Here is a 20,806-nt window from a genome sequence, read left to right as displayed (position 1 = left end):
TCGATAAGCGATATTTGCTTAAGAAATGGAACCTGTAACGATTTTTCAAACTGGATGACTTAGAATAATTCGAGAGTTTTCCTAATTCCGATATTATTTCATTATATTTGTTGTTATAAATCAAAATAATGAAATTATTTTGAAATCATTTCGCTGGACATTTGCAAAATCTTCGATTCTTGCTTCAGCATATCCAGCTGAGCGGGAAGGTAGCGCTCAAATACGTCTGATAGCTTCGACTTGACCTCGCGAAATGTTTCCAAAACAATTTTCTCCTCGCAGTCATTAGTCGGCTGAACGGCATTAAGTTCCTGGAGGAAATCTGCGCAGCCGTCGAGGAGAAACATCTGCTTCAGGTGAAGCTTAAAGAGCTCCTGCTGAAGAGCCTTGATGCACCGGATTTGGTGATCCAAACGCAGTGGCATTGTGGAAAGAGCCAACATCTGGTCCAAGTGCGTTTTAGCCTTCTCCACCTCCATCTCGGGAGAACTTTCCTTGTTTTCAGATGGTCTTGCTTCAATATCCTTCGGATCCATAGTGCCCGGAGTTTCCGTCTTTGTTTTTGCTGGAGTCTGTAAAAGTAATTATGACTTACAAGCCTGGGCAAGCCTTAGAAACTTACAACTTTCTCCTTCTTATGGTGGTCTACAGATTTGTATTTATTTTTTTTTACCATTTTTTTTTACCTGCTACAAGCACTAGCGACCGTATGACACAAATGATAAATCTGAATAGCATATCGAATATTTAGTCAAAGCCTCCTTTTAATAGGAAACTCATACTTTTTATAGAATATACAGAGCTATCTAGGGTGCTGGTTTCTGTTCACCTTTTTCCGGGAAAAGAGCGCTCAGATTGAAGGGACAGTTGTCCAGGCGAGCCAGTTGCTTCACCATGTCCTCCAGGAGCAGGCTGTTCCGCTTGTCAGAACCCTGGATGAGCCCGTAGGCCTCTGCGTTGGCGATTCTGTGCTGCAGAAGTGGCATGTAGGGTCCTTTGAAATGCGGCTGTCCGTTTGCCAATTCCGGTGGAGGCTTTGCAGTGGTGGTGGGGCTCGTTTCCGACTTTAGAGACCGACCAGTCGGTTGGTTCGGCCGAAACTTGGGAGCCCTGTAGCCAAACTTTCGCTTTTTTTCCGCCTCCAAGTGATTATCGCTCACGTCCACGGCCTCATAGTGATGGTTATAAAACCGGAGGCCGTAGATTGCCGGCTTTGGCTAGGGGAAGTAGATTTAGTAATTTAATGTTATAGTTTAAAGGTGCAGTTTTTGGAAAGTGTATATATTTTGTATCACACTTACAGCTCTGTTGCGCTCCTCATCGTAGCCATCGTCATCCGAATCCTCATCCTGTTCATTGTCCAATTCAATGGAAATCCGCTCACTGGTCTGTGGCACTTGGGGCACGAACTCTGAAGCACTTGCCCGGAGTCCTTTGGTGGGAACGGCAGCAGCCAAAGGAGGAGATGTCGGAGGAGTAACGGCTGGAGTCACCGTATTGCTCATGGACCCCAGTTCCAGGCATAGACGCTTGTAAGACATTGTGGATCTTTCCAATTGGTTGAGACTCAGCTGGTCAGCGAAATTGGCCACGTTCTGCAGGAAATTTTTACTCCGATCCATAAAGAGCGAAGTCAAAATCGAATTCCTTTGTGGATGGCGCACACATTGAAAATTTTAAACTTTTTACTTAAACTTGTTTTGTTTAACATTCGATGCTTTGATTCTGACAGATAAAGCAGATAGCTTAAAGCTTTCAAAGCTTCAAAAAACGTAACCATTATTTATAAATATTAATTACCAAATATAACATTTTTATATTATATTTTTTTTTTAAAATTGAGCTCTTTTAATGGTAAGTGTGACCATAGTGGCTAAAATCTACTTAAATAGGTCGATCTATCGAACGGGTCGATAAGCCAGGGCTGACAAATCTGTAAACAGTGGACGCCTACAATTGTTTTTATTTAACAACGAAAAATTAAATAAGAGTTGGAAACGTTAATTTAAATCTTTTATATTATCCAATTCAACATGCCGGTGAGATGATACTTCCATGTAGATGGCAGATAAACTCACGGCGTTGAGATATTACCTGTTCTTTCCACCTGCCATCGTGATCCCCTGCCAGGCAGCAAATTTTTGGAAAAAGATAATTTTGTAACTTACCAATGTTTTCAGGCCTACCACTCGCAGATCAAGGAGGTGCGCCAGCAGGTGGGCAACATGGCCATCCTGCCGCTGAGGACCCAGGTGCGCGGACCAGCGCCCAGTGCGAATATTGAGAGCGACATCATCGATGAGTCACTTTACTTCTTCAAAGCCAATGTGTTCTTTCGCACGTACGAAATCAAGGTGAGGCCACAAACCGGGATTCAGGACTAACCGGGTCACGTGCTGGTTATAGTGAATCCTTACAAATGAGCAAAATAAACTCACCAACTCTGGGTTACCTCTTTCAGTCCGACGTGGACCGCGTGCTCATCTATGTGACGCTCTACATAACAGAGTGCCTCAAGAAGCTTAATCGTTCCACGAGCAAGGCCCAAGGACAGCAGGATATGTACAGCCTGGCCATCTCCAAGTTCGACATTCCCGGCGATGCAGGCTTTCCATTGAACGCCGTTTATGCGAAGCCGCAAACGGCCCAGGATGCCGATCTAATGCGCCAGTACCTTCTGCAGCTGCGCCACGAAACCGGCAACCGGGTACTGGAGAAGGTCTTCAACACCGAGGATGGCAAGCCCAACAAGTGGTGGACCTGCTTCGCCAAAAAGAAGTTCATGGAGAAGAGTCTGGCTGGACCCGGACAATAATCAGCTCGCCACAATATCAAGATCTTGTTTTGCTTCCACGACCGGTGAACATACTTTAAAATAGGATTCACTGCAGCAGCGTGGTCCAATTTTTAGTGTCACTGCCAGAATATTACTATTAATTAATTTCTTTAACCACTATAAAATAAATTATTTACATTTGTAGACCTTTCTGTTTTAAATAATTTGTGTAAATTGTTTTTACAAATCCCAAGTTAGACTGGAAAAAAACTATAAGCAGCTTTCAAAACAACTGGCCAGCATGAGGAAATTATAATCTAAATTTGTGTAATCAAGATCGGTATAGTGAAATGTTAACTAAGTTTTATTTATTGTATTCGCTTTCTATTAGCCTGTTTATTAAATAAACTTTGAAATCAGTTGAATACAAGGTGGAACTTTTTCAATATAAATAATATAGGTATGTATTTTGACGAGTATAATATTCCCAAATCTGGCCGGTCGAGCCGTTAAATAAATCATATATCTGAACCCTTCAATCATTGTACAACCACACAATCGCTTAAGACGAAGCCACAGCAACGATCTTTAATTGGAAAATCGTTCTAAACAAGGAATTCTAGGGGTACAAGAAGCTTTAACGATAGAGATGGTCGGCCTGCAAGTTCGAGGCAATCTCGGACTCCCACTTGTCGCCGTTGCAAAGAAGCTTCTCCTTGTTGTACAGCAACTCCTCGTGCGTCTCCGTGGAGAACTCGAAGTTGGGTCCCTCGACGATGGCGTCCACGGGACAGGCTTCCTGAAGGGGGTAAGGAAATGCAATTATTTTCCCGTAAACAGTGGCAAGAGTGTGCTCCTCCTCACCTGACAGAATCCGCAGTAGATGCACTTAGTCATGTCGATATCGTAGCGTGTGGTGCGTCTGCTGCCATCCGCGCGCTCTTCCGCCTCGATAGTGATTGCCTGTGCAGGGCAGATAGCCTCACAAAGCTTGCAAGCGATACAGCGCTCCTCTCCACTGGGATAACGACGAAGGGCATGTTCGCCGCGGAATCGCGGGCTCAATGGTCCCTTCTCAAAGGGGTAGTTGATGGTGGCCGGTTCCTTGAAGATGTGCGCCAGGGTGACGGCAAATCCGCGAAAGAGTTCGCCGAAGAACATGGTGGAGGCTGCACGATCAGTGATGTCGGCAAATTCCATGCTCAGCTCCTTGTTGTTTACATACACATAGCCCTTGGGAACCTCGACGATATCTTTGGGTTCTGCTCGCTGGGCGGCCAGCAGACGGGCTCCATGGCTGCCAAACATGCGCTGTCCTGTAGGGAGCACATTTTACCATTAAGTTACATTCTTCAATCGGAAAGTAATCCTCAAATAAGCGAATTTAGTCTTTTGTTTTGGTATGACATAAGCTTACATAACCTCACTCGGCGTGATTTTCACGGAAATTTTAGATATTCCGGAAAACGATGGATGTGAGGTGTTGTGTCTCCACCTACCGTTGCGCGATGCGGTGAAGATTCGCATAGATAGCGACATGTTTGCGACCAAATTAAACTAAAATTGCCAAAAAGTTGTTTTGCTATTGAATTTGCCCGAACAAATTAGAGCTGGGATAATTTCGATTATCCACAAAAATTCGATATCTAAATATTGTATTGAAAGTTATCGTATTTAAATACTTTTATTAAATTATAATACGAAAAGAAAATATGGAAGAAAGAAATAAATAAATATCCAAATGAATATTATTATCCGAAAAGAGAATTTAAAAAATTGCAACACATTTGTTCTTATAATACGAATACCGTTTATGAAAAGCTTACAACGCCGATTATGGCACTATCGATATAAATCAAGTTTTTCAATTCCCACCTTTGATATCAAAAGCCCCACCACTACAATTTACCGTTTCAAAAAAGAACGCTACGCGGTTTTGCGAAATATTGGTTTCATTGTTTGACAACGAAAAGGGCGAAAAATGGATCAGGATGTGATGGATTTCTTTGATTTCTCGAAGGAATTTAAGCGCGAAGTTGCCCCGCAAGGCTACATCAGCAGCGATCCAAAGATGATGGCCACGGATTCCATCGACTCCAAAGTGCCCAAACGCGAAGTTATCGGCACCGAATATGTCACTGAAATCGTAGCCAAGGAAAAGGGTCTTCTCAACAGGGTGAGAACTAAAAGTCTGCGTCAGCGCTTTGTTTTGTTTATTTGTAATTTGATATAGACGCTGCGCGACGAATGTCCCCAAAGCAAGCGCAAGCACACGCTGGACGATTTGGACACCGACGATGAGGAGGAAGAAACCGAAATTCGGCGGGATGACGAGTACTACAAGAAGTACAGATTCAATCTAAACCGCGACAAGAATTTGCCCATCTACGCCAAGCGCGAGGAAATATTGGCGGCCATCAATGCCAATCCGGTGGTCATTCTCAAGGGCGAAACAGGATGTGGCAAGACCACGCAGGTGAGTGTTGCCACGTTATCAGGAGTTATTTGCCATTCCTTAAAGTTTAAATGCGAGTTGCATAGCAAAACCTAACCTACAAATGAAATCTAAGCCTTGTTTTCTTATAAGAAAAATTATGTTTCTGCAGCCCATGCAAACGAATTATAATTGAACCTTATGGCGTTGACTTTTAAAAGTCAGATCCATATAAGTTGAATTTAGTAATACTTAATCCAATATTCCTGACCAGATCATGATTGCAAAGCGCAAAAATACAAAATGAAGTCATAGAATTATTTATTTATGTAACAATTTTATAAACTAACTAAGTACCCAATAGTTCTCTGAATTCTTCATCTGTGACCTCAATTTCTCCCACTTCCTTTTCCTCGTCGTCACTGAAGTCAAAGATCTCATACTCTTGCTGCAGCTCATCTGGCAATGCCTTCTGGAATACGGTGGCTGAGGACATCCTCCGTTGATAAGTCTCGTTGACCTCCAGCTCCACTTCTAGTTCCTCTGCCTGGTGTGGCGGTTCCTTTTCCTCGATGCCGTACATCGCCTTGTTTCGTACCTTTTGTCGCACTTCCAACTGATTGCTGGTAGATGTTGTGGGGCATTCCTCGTCTGGAGTATTCTTTTTAGCACCCAGAACTCTTTGGATATCGGCAAATACGTCTCGCAGATGGCCAAATATTTGAGTGGGCGGCAAAGCGTGCTCATGGTCAGTTGCCAAATGCTTCTTTTGGGCATTGTATGCTGATTCCAGTTCACACAATGGCTGACTTGCCTGGTCCAGTGCTCGCAGACCCTCCAGTTCATATGACAAACTGACGTTATTCTGTCGCTGTTGCTTCTGCATTACGGCACTCTGTCTCTGTTCCCTGGCCCCCGCTATGATCTCCACACGGTCGTAGTCCACCAGATTGTCCAGCCCCTGGCAATAGTCGAGTGCTGTGAAGCGGAAGGCCTGCTCCTGGACCAGGCGCCACAACATGTAGGCAACTTGTTGGGTGTCCTTCCGCTCCGGATTATCCTTTCGCAGATCAAGAGCGTAATCTGTTAGTTCCTGCCAAGTGCGGGGAGAGACCTCGATCTTAACAAAGGTGTGGGTGGGCTGCTTGTAGTAGATCACATAGAGGAGATAGAATCCTCCAATCCTTTGCGCGCGGGATGCCGGGAAAACGTCTCCGGTGGTGCGTCGGGAGCACGACAGCCGCTTGGCCACATGCAGGGCCGCCAGAGTGGTGGCTATCACCTCTGTGTGGTTCGTCTGGGCAGTGAAGAGGTGCTGCAGCTGCATTTCCCGCCAGCACCGGCAGAACACCTCGAATTCGCAGGTTTCTCCATCGTTGACCAATCGCTGGAAGCGTTGCACCAGCTCCCAGCAGTCGTCGAAGACATTCAACTCCATGTTGGATCTTGTTTACGCGAAATATCGGTGCATCTTACATCCCATCCGCTTCAAAATGTAAACAACAACATTCGCCGATTATAATGTTTTACAGCACTACCATGAACTATCGATAAATATGTAGTGTTCATAATCAATGGGCTACTTTCAAAAATAGGCGCAAAATGATAATCTTCAAAATATTAAAAATAACTATTAAACATTTTACTTTACTTAAGGAATAAATAGTATTAAGTATTAATAGTTTTATTTATAAGTAGCTACTCAATTCAATACTTTTTTCTTGCAGGTGCCCCAATACATTTTGGACGAGGGATATAAGAGCGGCAAATACTGCAACATTGTGGTGACACAACCCCGCCGCATAGCTGCCATCTCCATAGCTAATAGAGTGTGCCAGGAGCGCGAGTGGCAGCAGGACACAGTGTGTAGCTACCAGGTGGGCCTGCACCGCCCGACGTCTCTGGAGGACACCCGTCTGTTGTACTGCACCACCGGGGTGCTGCTGAACAACTTAATAAGAAACAAGACGCTGACCCACTACACGCACATTGTGCTGGACGAGGTCCATGAAAGAGACCAGGACATGGATTTTCTACTGATCGTGGTGCGTCGCTTGCTGGCTACCAACTCGCGGCATGTGAAGATTATCCTGATGTCGGCCACCATCGATGCCAGGGAACTGTCCGATTACTTTACCACAACGAACTCAATTCCACCGGTGATCTCCGCCAGTCATGGACGTAAGCACTCGATCGAGAAGTTCTACCGTGACCAGATGGGCAGCATTAAGTGGAAGGAAGAAGAGGACGACCAGCTCGTTCCACAAATCAACGATCACGGCTACAGGGCGGCGGTAAAGATCATAATGGTTATTGACAACATGGAACGGGAGGGTGCAATCCACTCGCGGATGAGCTATGACGAGGCTCTGCGGTATGGAGCTGTGCTCATCTTTTTGCCCGGAATTTACGAAATCGACACAATGGCAGAAAACATAACTCTTATGCTGGAAAACGAGTAAGCAGTAGCCAAAGTTGTACTATTTTCATTTTCATTACTTGTTCTAAACTTTATGGCTTTATTGCAGTCGTAACGTTAAAGTTTTTATTGTTCGTTGCTTCTCGTTGATGACACCGGAGAATCAACGGGATGTCTTCCACCCCCCGCCTCCCGGTTTTCGCAAGATCATCCTGACCACAAATATCGCTGAGAGCTCCATCACAGTGCCAGATGTCTCATACGTAATTGACTTTTGCCTAACAAAAGTGCTGGTAACCGATACGGCTACCAACTTCTCTTCGCTTCGCTTAACCTGGGCCTCCAAGGCCAATTGTCGCCAGCGTGCCGGTCGTGTTGGACGTCTTCGAAGTGGACGCGTTTACCGTATGGTTAATAAATCCTTTTACCAGAGGGAAATGTCCGAGTTTGGAATACCAGAAATGTTGCGCCTGCCCTTGCAAAACTCGGTGCTCAGGGCCAAAGAGCTGGAAATGGGGTCACCGGTTGAAATTTTGGCATTGGCTCTGTCTCCGCCAAACTTGTCGGACATCCAGAATACAATATTGCTTCTGAAAGAGGTGGGCGCTTTGTTCCTTACAGTAGACGGCGTCTACAACGCGATGGATGGCGATGTTACCTACTGGGGCACCATCATGTCCCGGCTGCCGTTGGACCCACGTTTGTCCCGCCTCATCATATTGGGTTATGTGTTTAACCTACTCGAAGAAGCTATAATCATGGGTGAGTGGGTAATAATAGAACATGGGAATATTATAAGCTAAATACTGCGTTTTCGGGATTATAATTTACCTTGCATTTAAATTATTTAAAACATTTTGTAGCTGCTGGCTTATCGATGCGTGGCTTGTATGTGCACGAAGGTAGTAGTAGTAGAAGTACTAGGGCACAATTTGATTCATTTTGGATGCACTATATTTTCGCCGATGGATCTGGCTCCGACTTGGTGGCCATATGGCGCGTGTATCTGGTAAGTTCTGCGATGAATTGCTAATATTTTAGTACAATATAACGTGTTACTCCGGCAGACATATTTGAACATGGTGGAAATTGGTCACGAGCAGGAATCTGCCATCCGCTGGGCTAACCGTTTCCATGTCTCCTTGCGGTCACTTAAGGAGATGCACTTGCTGGTGCAGGAGCTGCGTGTGCGATGCACCAATCTTGGTCTAATTCCATTTTCAGTTAATCCTAGCCAGATTATGGACGATCGTGAGAAATCGTTTATTCTCAAAGTTATCATCGCCGGTGCGTTCTACCCAAACTACTTTACGCGTTCTAAGGAGATGTGGAATGAACACGACCGCCATATATACCAGACAATATCGGGGCACGATCCCTGTCGCACCGTTTATTTTACCAACTTTGGGCCTTCCTGTATGGGCGAGCTGTACACTAGGCGCATTAAGGACTTTTTTCATGATGCGAGGATTCCGCCGGAGAACATGGACGTTACCTTTCAACCGGGTTCTGAAAAGGTCTTTGTCACATTTAAGCAAGATGATTGCGTTGCAGATTCATCTAAGCTTGTTAGTGTGCCGGGCAGAGTTCAAAGTGAAGTTTACAAGGCAGTTAGGATGCGACTTAGTTGTATGCAACGTATAATACGTATAATGAGGTGAGTTTTCTACGTTTTTAATATTACCCAGCTTATATTTCATTATTTCAGACCGAAACAATTTATGAACTACGTACAGGAGCGAGGGATTGGAGATGTGATTGAGGGTCGTTGGATTCCACCCACAAAGCCTTTAAACGTCGAGCTTCTTGCCCTGCCATCTGTCTTCAGCAAAACTATTACAGGGTTGATTACTGGCGTGAGTGGCTGCATCTCTAAAATGTGGAAGATCTCTGAGTTCTTGTATTTTCCTAACTTACAGATCATCAACTGTGGCAAGTTCTATTTTCAACCCCTATCACTTGCAGAGTGCATTCGGAATATGTCTGAAATCTTCAATGCCCCACAGCAACTAAGAAAATACGTAGTTGACGCGTGTGACATTTCAAAGGGCATGATGGTGCTGGCCAAACGCGACAGTAATTTCCAGCGCGCCACGGTGATCCGACCTGAGAATCAGAGCAATCGCCAACCAATGTTCTATGTTCGCTTCATCGACTATGGAGACTGCGCTTTGCTGCCCATGCAGCAACTGCGTTTTATGTCGGAAGAGCTGATTCAACAATACGGCGACCTTCCGCCACGTGTTTTTGAGTGCAGGCTGGCACTGGTTCAGCCCTCTTCGATGGTGCACGGAAATTATAGCTGGCCCACCGCAGCTAATGATCTGCTCCAGTTTGTAGCCAAATGTGGTCGCATTGATATTGAGGTGTATTCGCTGTTCAATAATGTAGCAGCTGTTCTTATTCACATGAGAAATGGCACAATCAATGATAAGCTTGTAGCGCAAAAGCTTTGTCGTCGGTCCGACGAAGATTATATGTCTAGAAAGGATCATGATTTCCGGCTGCGTAGTCAAGAATCTGGCCGGTACTTGAGCTCGGCGGAGCGTCAACAAATCAATGAGGAGTACCTACGATCCTGCCAGCTGCCGCAAGATTTCGACCTACCACCGCCTCCGCAAGACTTGTGCGGCACCAATGTAAGGTTGAAAGGACCCTACAGTCCCTTGGAATGTTCCATGCAGTCCATTATTCGTGTGGGCTCAAGTAAAAGGGTGAATATAGATTCCGCTTCCGTTAATGCAGTTCTGCTAGACACTGATCCTCAAGATCATCACGATCATTTGATTGTGGCCCACGCAACCGTGGAGAGTCCAAATGGACAGACACTGACAGCCCGTGGAACCACATTGATGCCCAATGTGCAGGGATATGGTGCACTAATGGTTATGCTATTTTGTCCCACTATGCAACTTAAATGCAATGAAGAGGGCACATCATATGTGTCTATTCTGGCAGGTTTGGGTTGTGATCCGGTAACAGGAGAGCCCTACTACGCAGAGCATGATGTGTTGATTAATTTGGATGTCAACATTCTCGAAGATGATTTGGTTTTGGTAGGCACGCAGACTACTGATATATATGCAAAACAATTTTCAATTTTTTATGTGTATTTTAGATTAATCAAATTCGCTACTATATAGATAGTGTCTTCTTCAACTTTAAGGAAGAAAATTATCCAGCTGTCAGTGTAAATGAACGTGAATCTATTTACACTCAGCTGCGCAGCCTGATAAAGAGGTAAGATTGCTACGTTTATAGTCTTGTTATTTAAATGATTTCACTAAAATTCCTTTCGAAGGCTTCTTTCCAAGGATCGTAGTTATATTGGAAAAAATATGAGCAATTCGGATTTTGTATGGGAAACCAATCCCGAACTGCCAATGCCGAATGAGCCTTTTGGCAAGAGGGCAATATTTCCGATGCACTCACTTACTGAGCTCAAAGAGGACGACATGGGTCGCTTAATGAATCTGAGAGAGAACTGTAGCATGCTACACAAATGGCGCAACTTGTAAGACTTGTTATTTACAAGAATATATAGCTTTATATAATTTCACCTATAATTTTAGCGAAGGCACTTTACCCCATATGACTTGCAAACTGTGCAATCAGTTGTTGGAATCGGTTCCCCAGCTCCGTTTGCATCTTCTGACCATACTGCACCGTGATCGCGAAAAGCAAATCGACTTTTGCAATCAATAAGAATGGTTACATCGTTCGAATTGACAAAAGCTTGTTTTGAAGTTTTTGAATAAGGTTTTTTTTGTAAAGGACAACATTTGAAAGGCACAAGATTACACTAATTTACATACCTGAAGATCAAGAATTCATGAAGATGAAAAATGGTTTTCGTTTCCATTAAAATTTAACCAAATTGATTAAGAAAGTTTCTGATTACAGTAACTTCTTAAGATCAGTATTTCTTTGTCTTACAGAGAGGGAATATAATGTGAAATATAATTTTTGTTTTTAACTATATCGTTATAGCTATCATTAAATATAAAGACTTCTATTCAGCAAAGATCCACAAACTGCTCTGCTGTTTATAAAAATCAAAGCCCCGGGACTTGCATGTTCTCCCTTTTCGGGGCTTCTTTTTTATTTTAGATTAAACTCACACATTATATTTATGCAACTACAACTACATCGGAGGAATTCTGCAGCGGCACAGGAGTTGGAGTGCTTGCCTCCAGCTCGCAGATCGTATAATTCTGCATGCGGTTTAGGGGCTTGCTGCACAGCCCACACATCTGGTGCTTATAAACGCCGTATATCTCAAAGTTCAGGATGTTGTACAGATCGAACTGGATGGTGGATGACAGCTGCGTGCACTCCACAATTAAAATATTTTGCTCGTTCAGTTCCACGCTGAAAGGGTATTCATATTAATATTATTCGGGTTCATGTGACAGCTGGAAAGCATTCTTACCGGAAGTCGTAGTCACTAGTCTCCATTGGCCATTGATAGGGCTTTTTGCGCACGTTGTGCGGTGTTTGATCCTGGTTGAGATATATGAGCACCGGTTCATCCGACGGCAGGCTGGTGTTGTCTGTGCGGGCGCGGAAATCGAAGTAGTTTTGCCCGATATGGATTCGTAATCCATAGTTGTTGGTCAGTCCTTGAGCAGGCGAAGGCGTAACAAACACAGCAATCTGGGGCAATGGCGAACAGTCAGCCACCAGCAGAGTTAGGCAATCGGGGCGCACCGCAATCTCTCTGAGATTGATTAAGTAATCGTCGAAGGTATTGACCATGCCATTGATAACAGAGCAGGAGCGCTTAAGACCCGAGTCGAAGGTGAGCTCGTGGGAAGCGTCGAACTTTGAGTCCAGTTTGTAGAAGAAGGGTATCTGATGGAAGCGCCACTTCACTCCGTTGACTTCTACTGCCAACCTAAACTGGTCCTGAGGAGCTTGCATTGAAATATTTATCTCCTGGCTCATATGCAGGCTGTCCACCTTGTCGGCGGATAAGGCGGACACTAAGTGGTCTAGTCGATTCGACCACAGCTCGAACCAGGCGGGCATCTTAAAGAAAATAAAGGTGAGTTTGAAATTTAAATTACTTTTATTAATTACTGCAATTATATATCTGAGCTACTTACATTATTAAACTTCAGGTCCATGTCGTATTGTGTGATCGAGGTGAAGTTCTCAAAGTTGCTGCGCTTGCAATACTTGGATGTGGGGATGGGCGAGAACTTGAGCACCTCCTTGGGACAGAAGTCGGTGTCCGTCAGCGAGATCTTGTCGGAGCGCAGGAAGGCACGGGCATGCTCCGAGGGCTGCAGAGTTGGACACATTAGGTTAAGGGAGAATACACTTCGTGGCCTCGTGGGTTTACACTTACACCAGCTCTAGCTGCGAACTGCACCGTGGAACCCTTCTCCGGGCACTCGCTCTCCTCCGTGGCCAGGCCGAACACCACATCGCCATTCAGAGTGTGGGGTCGCTTGGTAAACACCAGCGGTTCATAGGTCAACTTGGTGCAGGCCTGAGGAAAATATGCAAATGAGTGACAATAAATTGTATCGGTAAGTGCAATACCCTCGGTTTATTTGAATACTACTATGCTAGGTCTACAATCTGTCAACTAAGATACATTTAACTCCGCATGTTACGAATTGATTTTTGATAATTGTGACATTTGGAATACCTTATTATGGGTAATGGATGCTTCTATTTTCCTAACCGCGGCGTTTCCATGCTTAAACACCCAGTAGGTCATCAGTCAGCTAGGCTCGGCACAAGTCAAGTGCTCTTATTGGGTGGCGGGCGTAACACGCTGTGGGCATTATGTAGTTACACTGCTGTCCTCAAGCGTAGAGACAAGAAAATGTGGGTTCAGCTGTTCGCTGGGGCTCCAGGCGAGTGGCATGGGCCACATTACCATGACGAAACAACAGACAACAGAGCCACAACAACTGCAGCAACGATTAGCGAACCCACACACACACACATCCTGACTAACTGTAGTACAGGACCAGGACCCTTCCTTCTCTGCCTGCGTGCCACTTTATTACACACACACACCCACCACACATCCTTGCAACCACTCAGCCAGGCAGTCGCCGCAATTGCTGGCCCACATTCGTGGGTTGTTTGCGTCCCGGAATCGAGACCGAGAGCCGAGAGCCGAGTCTGGCAACCGGACTAGAGGGAAGCAGGCCTGGCGGCGTAAGTCGCCCCGTTTGATCAATACGACTCTGAGGGAGCTCAGTAGAAGGCATCCAGTTACGCTACTGTTCGGACGAATTTCTCCTGTCGTAAATTTTTTGGGAAAAAATTACATTTTCTTTTAGTTTGTAAGAACGCGCTAAAAATCTGAAAAACAGACCAAGTGCTCTCGTTTTTTTTTCGGTACTGCCATCGGGAGCATTCAACTGCGTTGCGTTTATAAATTTATGTTTACTTGATTCTCGCTCGGACAAACTGCAAAATGACTTCGGTAAGTGATATAAGAAGTTTAATGTGCATTAGTTTATAAGGGATCGTCCGCTCCTTCTTCAGATCGAATCAAAACGTGTCCAATATCGAAAGTATTTGGAACGTGCCGGCGTCATCGATGCCCTAAGCAAGGCATTGATTAAGCTGTACGAGGAGCAGAATAAGCCGGAGGATGCCATTCGCTTCGTGCGCAAGTTTATGTGCGAGAGCTGCCCGGACGATGCCCAGTACGATGTAATGAAGAACGACCTCGAGGAGGCCAAGACCCACATCTCGAAGCTGGAGCAGGAGCTGGAACGGCTACGCGGACAAATGTGAGTTCTTAAGGTCGCACCTTGTCCGTCGATTCTTGATTCACATTTTAATTATACACAACAGCAAGAAGTCACCGGAGGAGTACCAGGAGCTCACCACCGAGGGCTACAAGTCGCTCATTGATGATGAGGAGAACGTGAGTTCGCTGCTGCGCAAATACCTGACTCCGGAATTGCTGGAGGAGTACATGCTGGTCACCACCCCTGCGCCAGTGGATGCCTACCTATACGATTGCGCCGTGTCTGGATTCGAGCACCACGACTCGACCGTGGGCATTTTCGCGGCAGATGCAGACAGCTACGATGTGTTCAACAAGCTCTTCGATCCGATCATAAAGGACTATCATGGCCAGATGGACAACGAGAACGATGTGCTGCAAAAGGACCCAGACTTTGGCAATGTGGACGAGATCGAGAATTTGGATCCGGAGCGCAAATATATTCTATCTGCACGCATTAGATTGGCACGAAATATCGAGGGCCTGCCCTTCTTCCCCAAACTGACTGAGAAACAGTTCATAGAAGTGGAGGAGAAGGTGCGTTCGGCAACGGAGACAATGGATGGCGAGCTGATTGGCTCCTATCTGACGATGGCAGACATCGATGCTGAGAGTCAGGCTGAGATGGTCAAGAGACATATATTATTTCAGCGAGGGGATGAGAAGCTGACCACAGCCGGCTGCTATCGTTTCTGGCCAACTGGTCGTGGTGTCTACCACAATCCCGCCGAGACCTTCCTAATCTGGGTGAATCGTCAGGACCATGTGCACATTATGTCCATGGCACAGTGCGGTGACTTGGGCGATGTCTACAATCGTCTTGTCAACGGCTTAACAGAGCTGGAGAAGACGCTGGCCTTTGCGCGGCATCCGCGTTACGGAAACCTTACGGCCTGTCCCACCAATTTGGGCACCACCCTGCGGGCTTCGGTGCATATCCGTTTGCCGCTGCTCAGCAAGGACCCCGACCGCCTAATCGCCCTCGCCGAGGAGCTGCAGCTGCAGGTACGCGGCCCCGATGGCGGCGAGCTAGCCACCGTGGAAGATGGCGTCTTGGACATATCAAATAAGAGGAAACTTGGTTTCACTGAGTTCGAACTGGTCAAAACTGTGCAGGATGGCGTTGTGGCCCTGATCAACGCGGAGGAAGAGCTCGAAATAGCCGGACAGGAGGGTTAGAAACTAAACAGCGAACACTAAAACACCTTGTGAAGCAATCAATATCACTACACAGTACTCACGAACACAGACAGACGGTAGAGAAACAGGAGAAACGTATCTTTGGTTAAATAAATTTGTCCCCTAGTCACTGACGAATCACTCACCTTCCAGTCGTCCTCGTCGTCCTTTGAATTTCGCTGAACTTGGCCGGTCAGCTTAAACCAATTGGACTTGGTTGACGCCTGCACGTCCAGGCTAATGTTCCACCTATGGAGGGCATCCGCAGCATGATTTTCGTCCATGTGGTCGGTGTGCTCCAGTGTGAGACCAATCTGCTTGCCTTTGAGGTCCGACGTCTTCAACACGTCTTCGGCACAAAAGTTACCCTCGATCTAGACAAAATAGGGTATAAACTTAAAATATTAAATTGAATTTTATTTCTCACTCTGGTGGTCTTTTCGTTGTACATAAGCATCGTAAAGTTGCGGTCATGTCCCAGGTGTATGGAACTAAGCTGGGTAAAGCCGAAGATATACATCAAAGCGGTGACCACCATGTTGCCGGAGAACCCACTGGAATGGCAATGATTAGCTTAACAGGAAGGGGGTTTTTTAGATACGAAAATTACTTTTCTGTGAACTCAGACTTCAGCAGCATGCCCCTGTACTTGATTAGCTCGTTCAGATTGGTGGTCATGCTCAGTCGGACGCCCAAGTCCGGCATTGGGTAGCTAAATAGTTGAACCTAGGAGCTAGACTTTATTATTATTCTTCATTTTACTCATTTTGATGTGTTAAAAGTAATAAATTTTTCCAAGAGCTTTTAAATTTAATTTGTTCCGTTAGTACATTTCTCATCCTCATCAAAGCACTTACCACATCGTTTCGACCCTCAGGGACCATGATCTCCTCGAAGGGCGCCGCCGCAGTCTTGGTGATCAAACCTCTGGTCTTGGTCACCGCCCGCGATTTGAAGGACAGGCCGCTGGTCAAGTTCTGGGGCCGGGAGAAGGAGTAGCGCCTGCACTTACTGCCACTCTCGTTGAGATGCAGTTCGCTGCTGAAGGGGATGTAGATGAGGAAGCCCTGCTCCCGGTTGATCTCGTGGTCGAGGTTCAGGAACGGATTGTAGCTGCGACTGCGCACCGAGGCGTATGAGGAGTACCGAGCATCGATCTCGAGTGTGTGCTTGGTTATTGGCGAGTTGCGCTGCTCGGTGATGTTGCCACGCAGCGAGGTGAGAACGGTGGTCTGCAGCAGGACGTCGGAGGAGGTACCCAGCACCGTGGGCACCGTGTAGCGATTCATGAAGGGCCAACGAACCGTCTGCATGTTAATGTGACTGTCCGTCCGGATGATCTGCTGCATTCGTTCCAGAACTGCGAGAAACGGGTATGATTCGCACTTGGTGGTTGATGGTCAGGAGGTTAATATACTCACTGTTGTCGTAGGTCAGCTGCCGGAACATCCGCTGGTTGAGATAGTACGACAGCACCGTCTTACCCTCCATTTGCATGATGAACTCCAAGTGCAGGTCCTTGGAGTTGATGATCGGAGCCTGCAGCATGGCCAGTAGCGCCTTGATGCTCTTAAAGGTGAACGGATCGCTGCCATTTCGCGATTGCATCTTGTTCAGGATGGTATCTGGCAAGCCACGTGCCTTAATGTATAGCTGGAATAGGGTGTAATTATTTATTAGATTCCCGATAACCTGGGAAGATGTACTTACCGCCAGTTGACCTGTGAATTTGCCTAGAGCTTCGGTGTCGAATTTGAAGAAGGCCACCACCGGCATGTCCGACTTTGGATCGCCCACAAGGAAGGCCTGAAGCATGGCACCGATGCCGAACTTGGAGTCGCGATAGTCGAAGATGTAGTTACCAGTGACCCAGTAGCGTGACTCTGGCTTCTGGGGCAGATGGCGATGCATGTAAGACAGCAGACGGCGTCTGAGAAAAAAGGATATTTTACATATTTGGATGGTGGTAAGTCAGGCTGATGACTTACAGGTGCTGGTAGCAGGGATACGTTGTCTCCGAAATGCTCGTCACCGTCGTCCGGTAGTAGTTGATCATGTGAGGGTCCGTCTCGCTCTGAATGATGCGATGGATGCTGATGAGCCGGGCGGCCGTGGGGTTGGAAATCAAGAGCAGGGTAACCGCTGCCACACGAAGTTCCAGGCTGGCATTTCTGGACTCAAAGATCGGCCAGTAAACCTCGTATATGCGCTCCGCTCGCCGATCCGCCAGTGCGAGGGTCGTCCAGGCGGCCTGGAACTTCAGGTCCTCGTTCTCGTTGGGGTCCTGAACAATGGGCTCCAGATAGTTGGCCACGTTCCCCAGCTGCAAGTTGTTTAAACCCTGCAGATACAACATTTTTTGGTCGAAGTCGCGATCGCCTGGAAAATCAAACGGGAATCACTAGTAAAATGTCCTAGAAATCCAATCACTATCATCGTTATGAAGAACACTTACTGAGATAGGCATTAAAGTACTTCTGGACGTACTCCTCGAACTTATCCTTATCGATGCCCTTGGCCACATAGACATTATGGATGAGGGTGGCAAAGCTAAGGATAGCGGCCTGCCGCACATCCGGGCGATCGGGTCCGATATTGAGGAAGTCCTCGCACTTTTGCACCAACTCCGCCGAGAGCTCAAAGATGTGGAACGGCATGGGTATGAGCAATTGCACAGCGATTTGCGGCTTAGTCAACTTGTTTAGCACGAGGTGGTGGGTCAGGAAAACGGAGGCTTTAGTTCCAATGCGGGGAATGATTTCATGAAAGATGTTGCGAATGGTCTCCTGGCGATAGGAGGTGCCAATGTCCACCTCCCGATAGAGCTTGGTAAGTGAATCAAAGTCCATCTCGCTGAGCAGCTTAATCACGTCGGAAAGAGTTGAGTCGTAGGGTTCAGAGAACTTGAATTCCGTAGTCTCTAGGGCTTCGGCCAGACTGTCTAGGAGTGTCCCCGCCTGGGCAATCAGGGTCTCCTGCTGCTGCGGGCTTCGTCCTCCAGTGGGATCATTGGGATCCAGTCGCTGCAGTTCCAGGTTAGAGGGCTCTGCCGCCATGGAGGTTTCAATATCAATGGCATTGTCGATAGGCGTCTCGTTGAGGAAGTTAAGGAGCAACTCCGAGTTTATGAATTGTGCTTCGCCCGTGGACTCGAACGTGTGGATCAGGGTTGTGCCCTTGGCATGGGCCATACTCAGGTAGTAGCCCGTCTCGTTGTGGGGGGACATCCCGTAGATGGCCTCATTGCCAATGATCACGCTCTTCTGGTGATCGAATTCGCACGTATTGGGAGGCACGTTGCTGCGGGTAGTGTGAACCGCCTCCGAGTACGGCTTGCAGGTCTTAACCTCCGGCGTTTTGCGGATGGAGATGTAGTTGGTTCTGTTGGACACAAAGTACTCTGTGCGGCAGGTGCCGTGAATGCCCAGCTATCAGTAACAGTAATATTATCATCGTATAAATTATGACGGTTTAATACGAATACGATATAATCAAATTCGTGGAGTAATACTTACCTCATCCACGACGAAGGCCCCACTGGACTTCATCTGGAACTGCAGTACCGATGCGATGGCCCGCTTGAAGTTCATGCTCCAAATGGGGTCGCCCTCCTTAAAGACCACATGTGAGATGGCGCCGTCCTCGGTGAGGGCGATCTTGAAGGGCTTATAGGGCGGGTACATCTCCTTGTTCTGCAGGAACTTCTCGCCAGAGTTGTTCAGCGTTACATCGTCTATGACCAGCTGTCGGGCAGAGAGCAGAGCAGATGATTAGCCGGGAAAGCCCTGCAATAATGCTGTAATCTTCGATTGACCAGGGTCGAGCCCAACTGAACCGGCTGATAAGACGCGCCGCCATTTATCTGGCAAGCAGGTCCCCAGATTCCCGATCCCTGATAAGCGAAGGCTACTCCTAGAGAGTCGCTCTCAGTCAAAACAATCAGAGCTGATTAACAGAAGGGAGGAGAAGGGGAATGGCATTATCTGTGGGGGCTCAATGAAAGAGCAGAAAGAAGTTCACAACAGAGTTCAGTTTATTGTGGCGACTCGGCTCCGATCTTTTCCAGAGTCGCTCCCGCTCTGTGAAAGGTTAAATTGTCTTTAATTCATCTGCGAATTCTTCTTCGTCTGCGGAGACTGAAAAGAAGTCACTGGAGATGGGGAGTGGGGGCTGTAGAATGCGGCGATTGGATCGTATAAATTGATAATGAAATCAATAAATTGATTTGATTTTTCACTGATTTCCAATTGATACACAAATTCCTGTATGTTACATACAAAAAGTGTAGTACATAAAGGCGATCGATTTGTATAAACAAAAATATAATTAAGATTGCCAGAGATCAGCTGAAACATTTCCTAAGCATTTCTGAAACTGGAACTGATCCTAGACAACTCACCGCCGCAGCCAAGACCAGCTCGCTTTGTCGCTGGAGCGTCAGCTTGCCCCGCACAATCCATCCGGTGGTGGGTGGCGATTGGTGGCCCTCGTCCTGGGGCTTCGCACCCACCAGGACATTGCCCTCGTACTCGTAGAGCATCTGTTTGTTGAGGCCGATGATGCTGAAGGCATGGCCGGCGTCGAAGATCAGGAACAGATCTGCCGGATAGATAGATAAATGGGAAATTGAACTTCAATTCGATGGATGCTCTTCCCATCCGCTCGTCTTTGACTTCGTCTTCGTCGTCGCCCTCCATCTCTGTGTCGCATTCTCGCGGATGGGCAATAAACTCTTCAATTATCAATTGAATTTCTTATATATACTAAATGTGCATGTGTATATATAATATATATATACATATTTGAATGATCGCAAAACGCTTTAATGAATGTTGCTTCTAGGTTTCTTTTTGATGCGCGCCTCGTCAATGAATAATTACGTCATTTTCTTTTATTAGTTTCTGATACAGTTGGGATTATCAACTAGGTTGATCTCACGTACACACAAACACGGAGCACTTGAGTAGCCTCATGGCCTGCTACTTCCTTCCGAGGTCGTGGCACTCGCTTTTCCACAGATTTCCCGACGCTTTTCACTTCGCGCACAGTATCAGTCAATATATATATATTATATATAATATATATCAACGCGACAGTGAACTATCAGATTTTACAAAATAGCCGACGCTTTTCCTCCTTTATCGCCAACGCGTCTTATTCCCGGAATAATTCCACAGCTCGACACGTCTGCTCTGTTTGCGATCCAAGCTCAAACTGTGCGGGCACAACAGCCGG

General features: G+C 46.4%; 8 protein-coding genes across 9 annotated transcripts; 3 read left to right on the top strand and 5 right to left on the bottom strand.

Moving 5' to 3' along the window:
- Window positions 1-68: 68 nt before the first annotated feature.
- LOC6537130 lies at window positions 69-710 on the bottom strand. 2 transcript variants are annotated; one of them, XM_015192668.3, is made up of 2 exons: window positions 623-710; window positions 69-572 (listed from the first exon to the last, which is right to left on the bottom strand). In XM_015192668.3, the coding sequence occupies exons 1-2, from the start codon at window positions 674-676 to the stop codon at window positions 135-137; spliced, it is 492 nt and encodes a 163-aa protein (XP_015048154.1). In that variant the 5' UTR covers window positions 677-710; the 3' UTR covers window positions 69-134. The 2 variants fall into 2 exon arrangements, with proteins under 2 accessions (XP_015048154.1, XP_039231867.1); XM_039375933.1 differs by having other exon boundaries at window positions 626-704.
- Window positions 711-739: 29 nt separating this feature from the next.
- LOC26535005 lies at window positions 740-1,742 on the bottom strand. The gene is made up of 2 exons (XM_015192667.3): window positions 1,302-1,742; window positions 740-1,217 (listed from the first exon to the last, which is right to left on the bottom strand). Exons 1-2 carry the CDS (start codon window positions 1,620-1,622, stop codon window positions 807-809), a joined length of 732 nt encoding a protein of 243 aa, XP_015048153.1. The 5' UTR covers window positions 1,623-1,742; the 3' UTR covers window positions 740-806.
- Window positions 1,743-1,889: 147 nt separating this feature from the next.
- LOC6537129 (actin-related protein 2/3 complex subunit 3) lies at window positions 1,890-3,201 on the top strand. The gene is made up of 3 exons (XM_002097654.3): window positions 1,890-2,039; window positions 2,181-2,354; window positions 2,462-3,201. Exons 1-3 carry the CDS (start codon window positions 2,034-2,036, stop codon window positions 2,813-2,815), a joined length of 534 nt encoding a protein of 177 aa, XP_002097690.1. The 5' UTR covers window positions 1,890-2,033; the 3' UTR covers window positions 2,816-3,201.
- A 132-nt stretch (window positions 3,202-3,333) lies between these two features.
- On the bottom strand, window positions 3,334-4,434 carry LOC6537128 (NADH dehydrogenase (ubiquinone) 23 kDa subunit). The gene is made up of 3 exons (XM_002097653.3): window positions 4,276-4,434; window positions 3,641-4,092; window positions 3,334-3,575 (listed from the first exon to the last, which is right to left on the bottom strand). The coding sequence occupies exons 1-3, from the start codon at window positions 4,313-4,315 to the stop codon at window positions 3,414-3,416; spliced, it is 654 nt and encodes a 217-aa protein (XP_002097689.1). The 5' UTR covers window positions 4,316-4,434; the 3' UTR covers window positions 3,334-3,413.
- Window positions 4,435-4,676: 242 nt separating this feature from the next.
- On the top strand, window positions 4,677-11,663 carry LOC6537126 (probable ATP-dependent RNA helicase spindle-E). Its single transcript, XM_002097651.4, has 11 exons — window positions 4,677-4,952; window positions 5,010-5,252; window positions 6,938-7,668; window positions 7,739-8,391; window positions 8,493-8,638; window positions 8,697-9,286; window positions 9,338-9,485; window positions 9,549-10,685; window positions 10,748-10,869; window positions 10,931-11,143; window positions 11,202-11,663. Exons 1-11 carry the CDS (start codon window positions 4,758-4,760, stop codon window positions 11,332-11,334), a joined length of 4,311 nt encoding a protein of 1,436 aa, XP_002097687.1. The 5' UTR covers window positions 4,677-4,757; the 3' UTR covers window positions 11,335-11,663.
- Window positions 5,515-6,725, bottom strand: LOC6537127. The gene has a single exon (XM_002097652.3). The coding sequence runs from the start codon at window positions 6,646-6,648 to the stop codon at window positions 5,560-5,562; it is 1,089 nt and encodes a 362-aa protein (XP_002097688.1). The 5' UTR covers window positions 6,649-6,725; the 3' UTR covers window positions 5,515-5,559.
- Window positions 11,664-11,699: 36 nt separating the features above from the next.
- Window positions 11,700-20,784, bottom strand: LOC6537124. Its single transcript, XM_002097649.3, has 15 exons — window positions 20,514-20,784; window positions 19,971-20,170; window positions 19,087-19,314; window positions 18,027-18,999; window positions 17,560-17,950; window positions 17,282-17,501; window positions 16,993-17,224; window positions 16,429-16,931; window positions 16,182-16,297; window positions 15,999-16,125; window positions 15,718-15,945; window positions 12,983-13,126; window positions 12,738-12,917; window positions 12,062-12,660; window positions 11,700-12,000 (listed from the first exon to the last, which is right to left on the bottom strand). The coding sequence occupies exons 1-15, from the start codon at window positions 20,542-20,544 to the stop codon at window positions 11,760-11,762; spliced, it is 4,413 nt and encodes a 1,470-aa protein (XP_002097685.1). The 5' UTR covers window positions 20,545-20,784; the 3' UTR covers window positions 11,700-11,759.
- On the top strand, window positions 13,836-15,723 carry LOC6537125 (arginine kinase). The gene is made up of 3 exons (XM_002097650.4): window positions 13,836-14,080; window positions 14,143-14,393; window positions 14,458-15,723. The coding sequence occupies exons 1-3, from the start codon at window positions 14,072-14,074 to the stop codon at window positions 15,569-15,571; spliced, it is 1,374 nt and encodes a 457-aa protein (XP_002097686.1). The 5' UTR covers window positions 13,836-14,071; the 3' UTR covers window positions 15,572-15,723.
- Window positions 20,785-20,806: the final 22 nt, after the last annotated feature.

The sequence above is a fragment of the Drosophila yakuba genome, chromosome 3R (assembly GCF_016746365.2).
Source record: "Drosophila yakuba strain Tai18E2 chromosome 3R, Prin_Dyak_Tai18E2_2.1, whole genome shotgun sequence".
In the NCBI taxonomy this organism is placed as follows: domain Eukaryota; kingdom Metazoa; phylum Arthropoda; class Insecta; order Diptera; family Drosophilidae; genus Drosophila; species Drosophila yakuba.
This window is presented reverse-complemented; position numbering and strand designations above follow the sequence as displayed.

What these genes read in the sequence shown, in the direction of transcription:
- LOC6537126 (XM_002097651.4), top strand. Translation starts at nt 4,758, where the DNA reads ATGGATCAGGATGTGATGGATTTCTTTGATTTCTCGAAGGAATTTAAG. An exon ending in CTGCGCAGCCTGATAAAGAG is followed by an intron (nt 10,870 to 10,930) that starts GTAAGATTGCTA and finishes TTCCTTTCGAAG; the next exon opens with GCTTCTTTCCAAGGATCGTA. An exon ending in CTACACAAATGGCGCAACTT is followed by an intron (nt 11,144 to 11,201) that starts GTAAGACTTGTT and finishes CTATAATTTTAG; the next exon opens with CGAAGGCACTTTACCCCATA.
- LOC6537127 (XM_002097652.3), bottom strand. Translation starts at nt 6,648, where the DNA reads ATGGAGTTGAATGTCTTCGACGACTGCTGGGAGCTGGTGCAACGCTTC.
- LOC6537130 (XM_015192668.3), bottom strand. Translation starts at nt 676, where the DNA reads ATGGTAAAAAAAAATAAATACAAATCTGTAGACCACCATAAGAAGGAG. An exon ending in ACCATAAGAAGGAGAAAGTT is followed by an intron (nt 573 to 622) that starts GTAAGTTTCTAA and finishes TTACTTTTACAG; the next exon opens with ACTCCAGCAAAAACAAAGAC.
- LOC6537129 (XM_002097654.3), top strand. An exon ending in TTCGCACGTACGAAATCAAG is followed by an intron (nt 2,355 to 2,461) that starts GTGAGGCCACAA and finishes TACCTCTTTCAG; the next exon opens with TCCGACGTGGACCGCGTGCT.
- LOC6537124 (XM_002097649.3), bottom strand. Translation starts at nt 20,544, where the DNA reads ATGAGGCTACTCAAGTGCTCCGTGTTTGTGT. An exon ending in TATCCCTGCTACCAGCACCT is followed by an intron (nt 17,502 to 17,559) that starts GTAAGTCATCAG and finishes CTTTTTTCTCAG; the next exon opens with ACGCCGTCTGCTGTCTTACA. An exon ending in AGTTCGCAGCTAGAGCTGGT is followed by an intron (nt 12,918 to 12,982) that starts GTAAGTGTAAAC and finishes CCAACTCTGCAG; the next exon opens with CCCTCGGAGCATGCCCGTGC.
- LOC6537125 (XM_002097650.4), top strand. An exon ending in GAACGGCTACGCGGACAAAT is followed by an intron (nt 14,394 to 14,457) that starts GTGAGTTCTTAA and finishes TATACACAACAG; the next exon opens with CAAGAAGTCACCGGAGGAGT.
- LOC6537128 (XM_002097653.3), bottom strand. Translation starts at nt 4,315, where the DNA reads ATGTCGCTATCTATGCGAATCTTCACCGCATCGCGCAACG. An exon ending in CTTCACCGCATCGCGCAACG is followed by an intron (nt 4,093 to 4,275) that starts GTAGGTGGAGAC and finishes TGCTCCCTACAG; the next exon opens with GACAGCGCATGTTTGGCAGC. An exon ending in TCTACTGCGGATTCTGTCAG is followed by an intron (nt 3,576 to 3,640) that starts GTGAGGAGGAGC and finishes TACCCCCTTCAG; the next exon opens with GAAGCCTGTCCCGTGGACGC.
- LOC26535005 (XM_015192667.3), bottom strand. Translation starts at nt 1,622, where the DNA reads ATGGATCGGAGTAAAAATTTCCTGCAGAACGTGGCCAATTTCGCTGAC. An exon ending in ATGAGGAGCGCAACAGAGCT is followed by an intron (nt 1,218 to 1,301) that starts GTAAGTGTGATA and finishes TACTTCCCCTAG; the next exon opens with CCAAAGCCGGCAATCTACGG.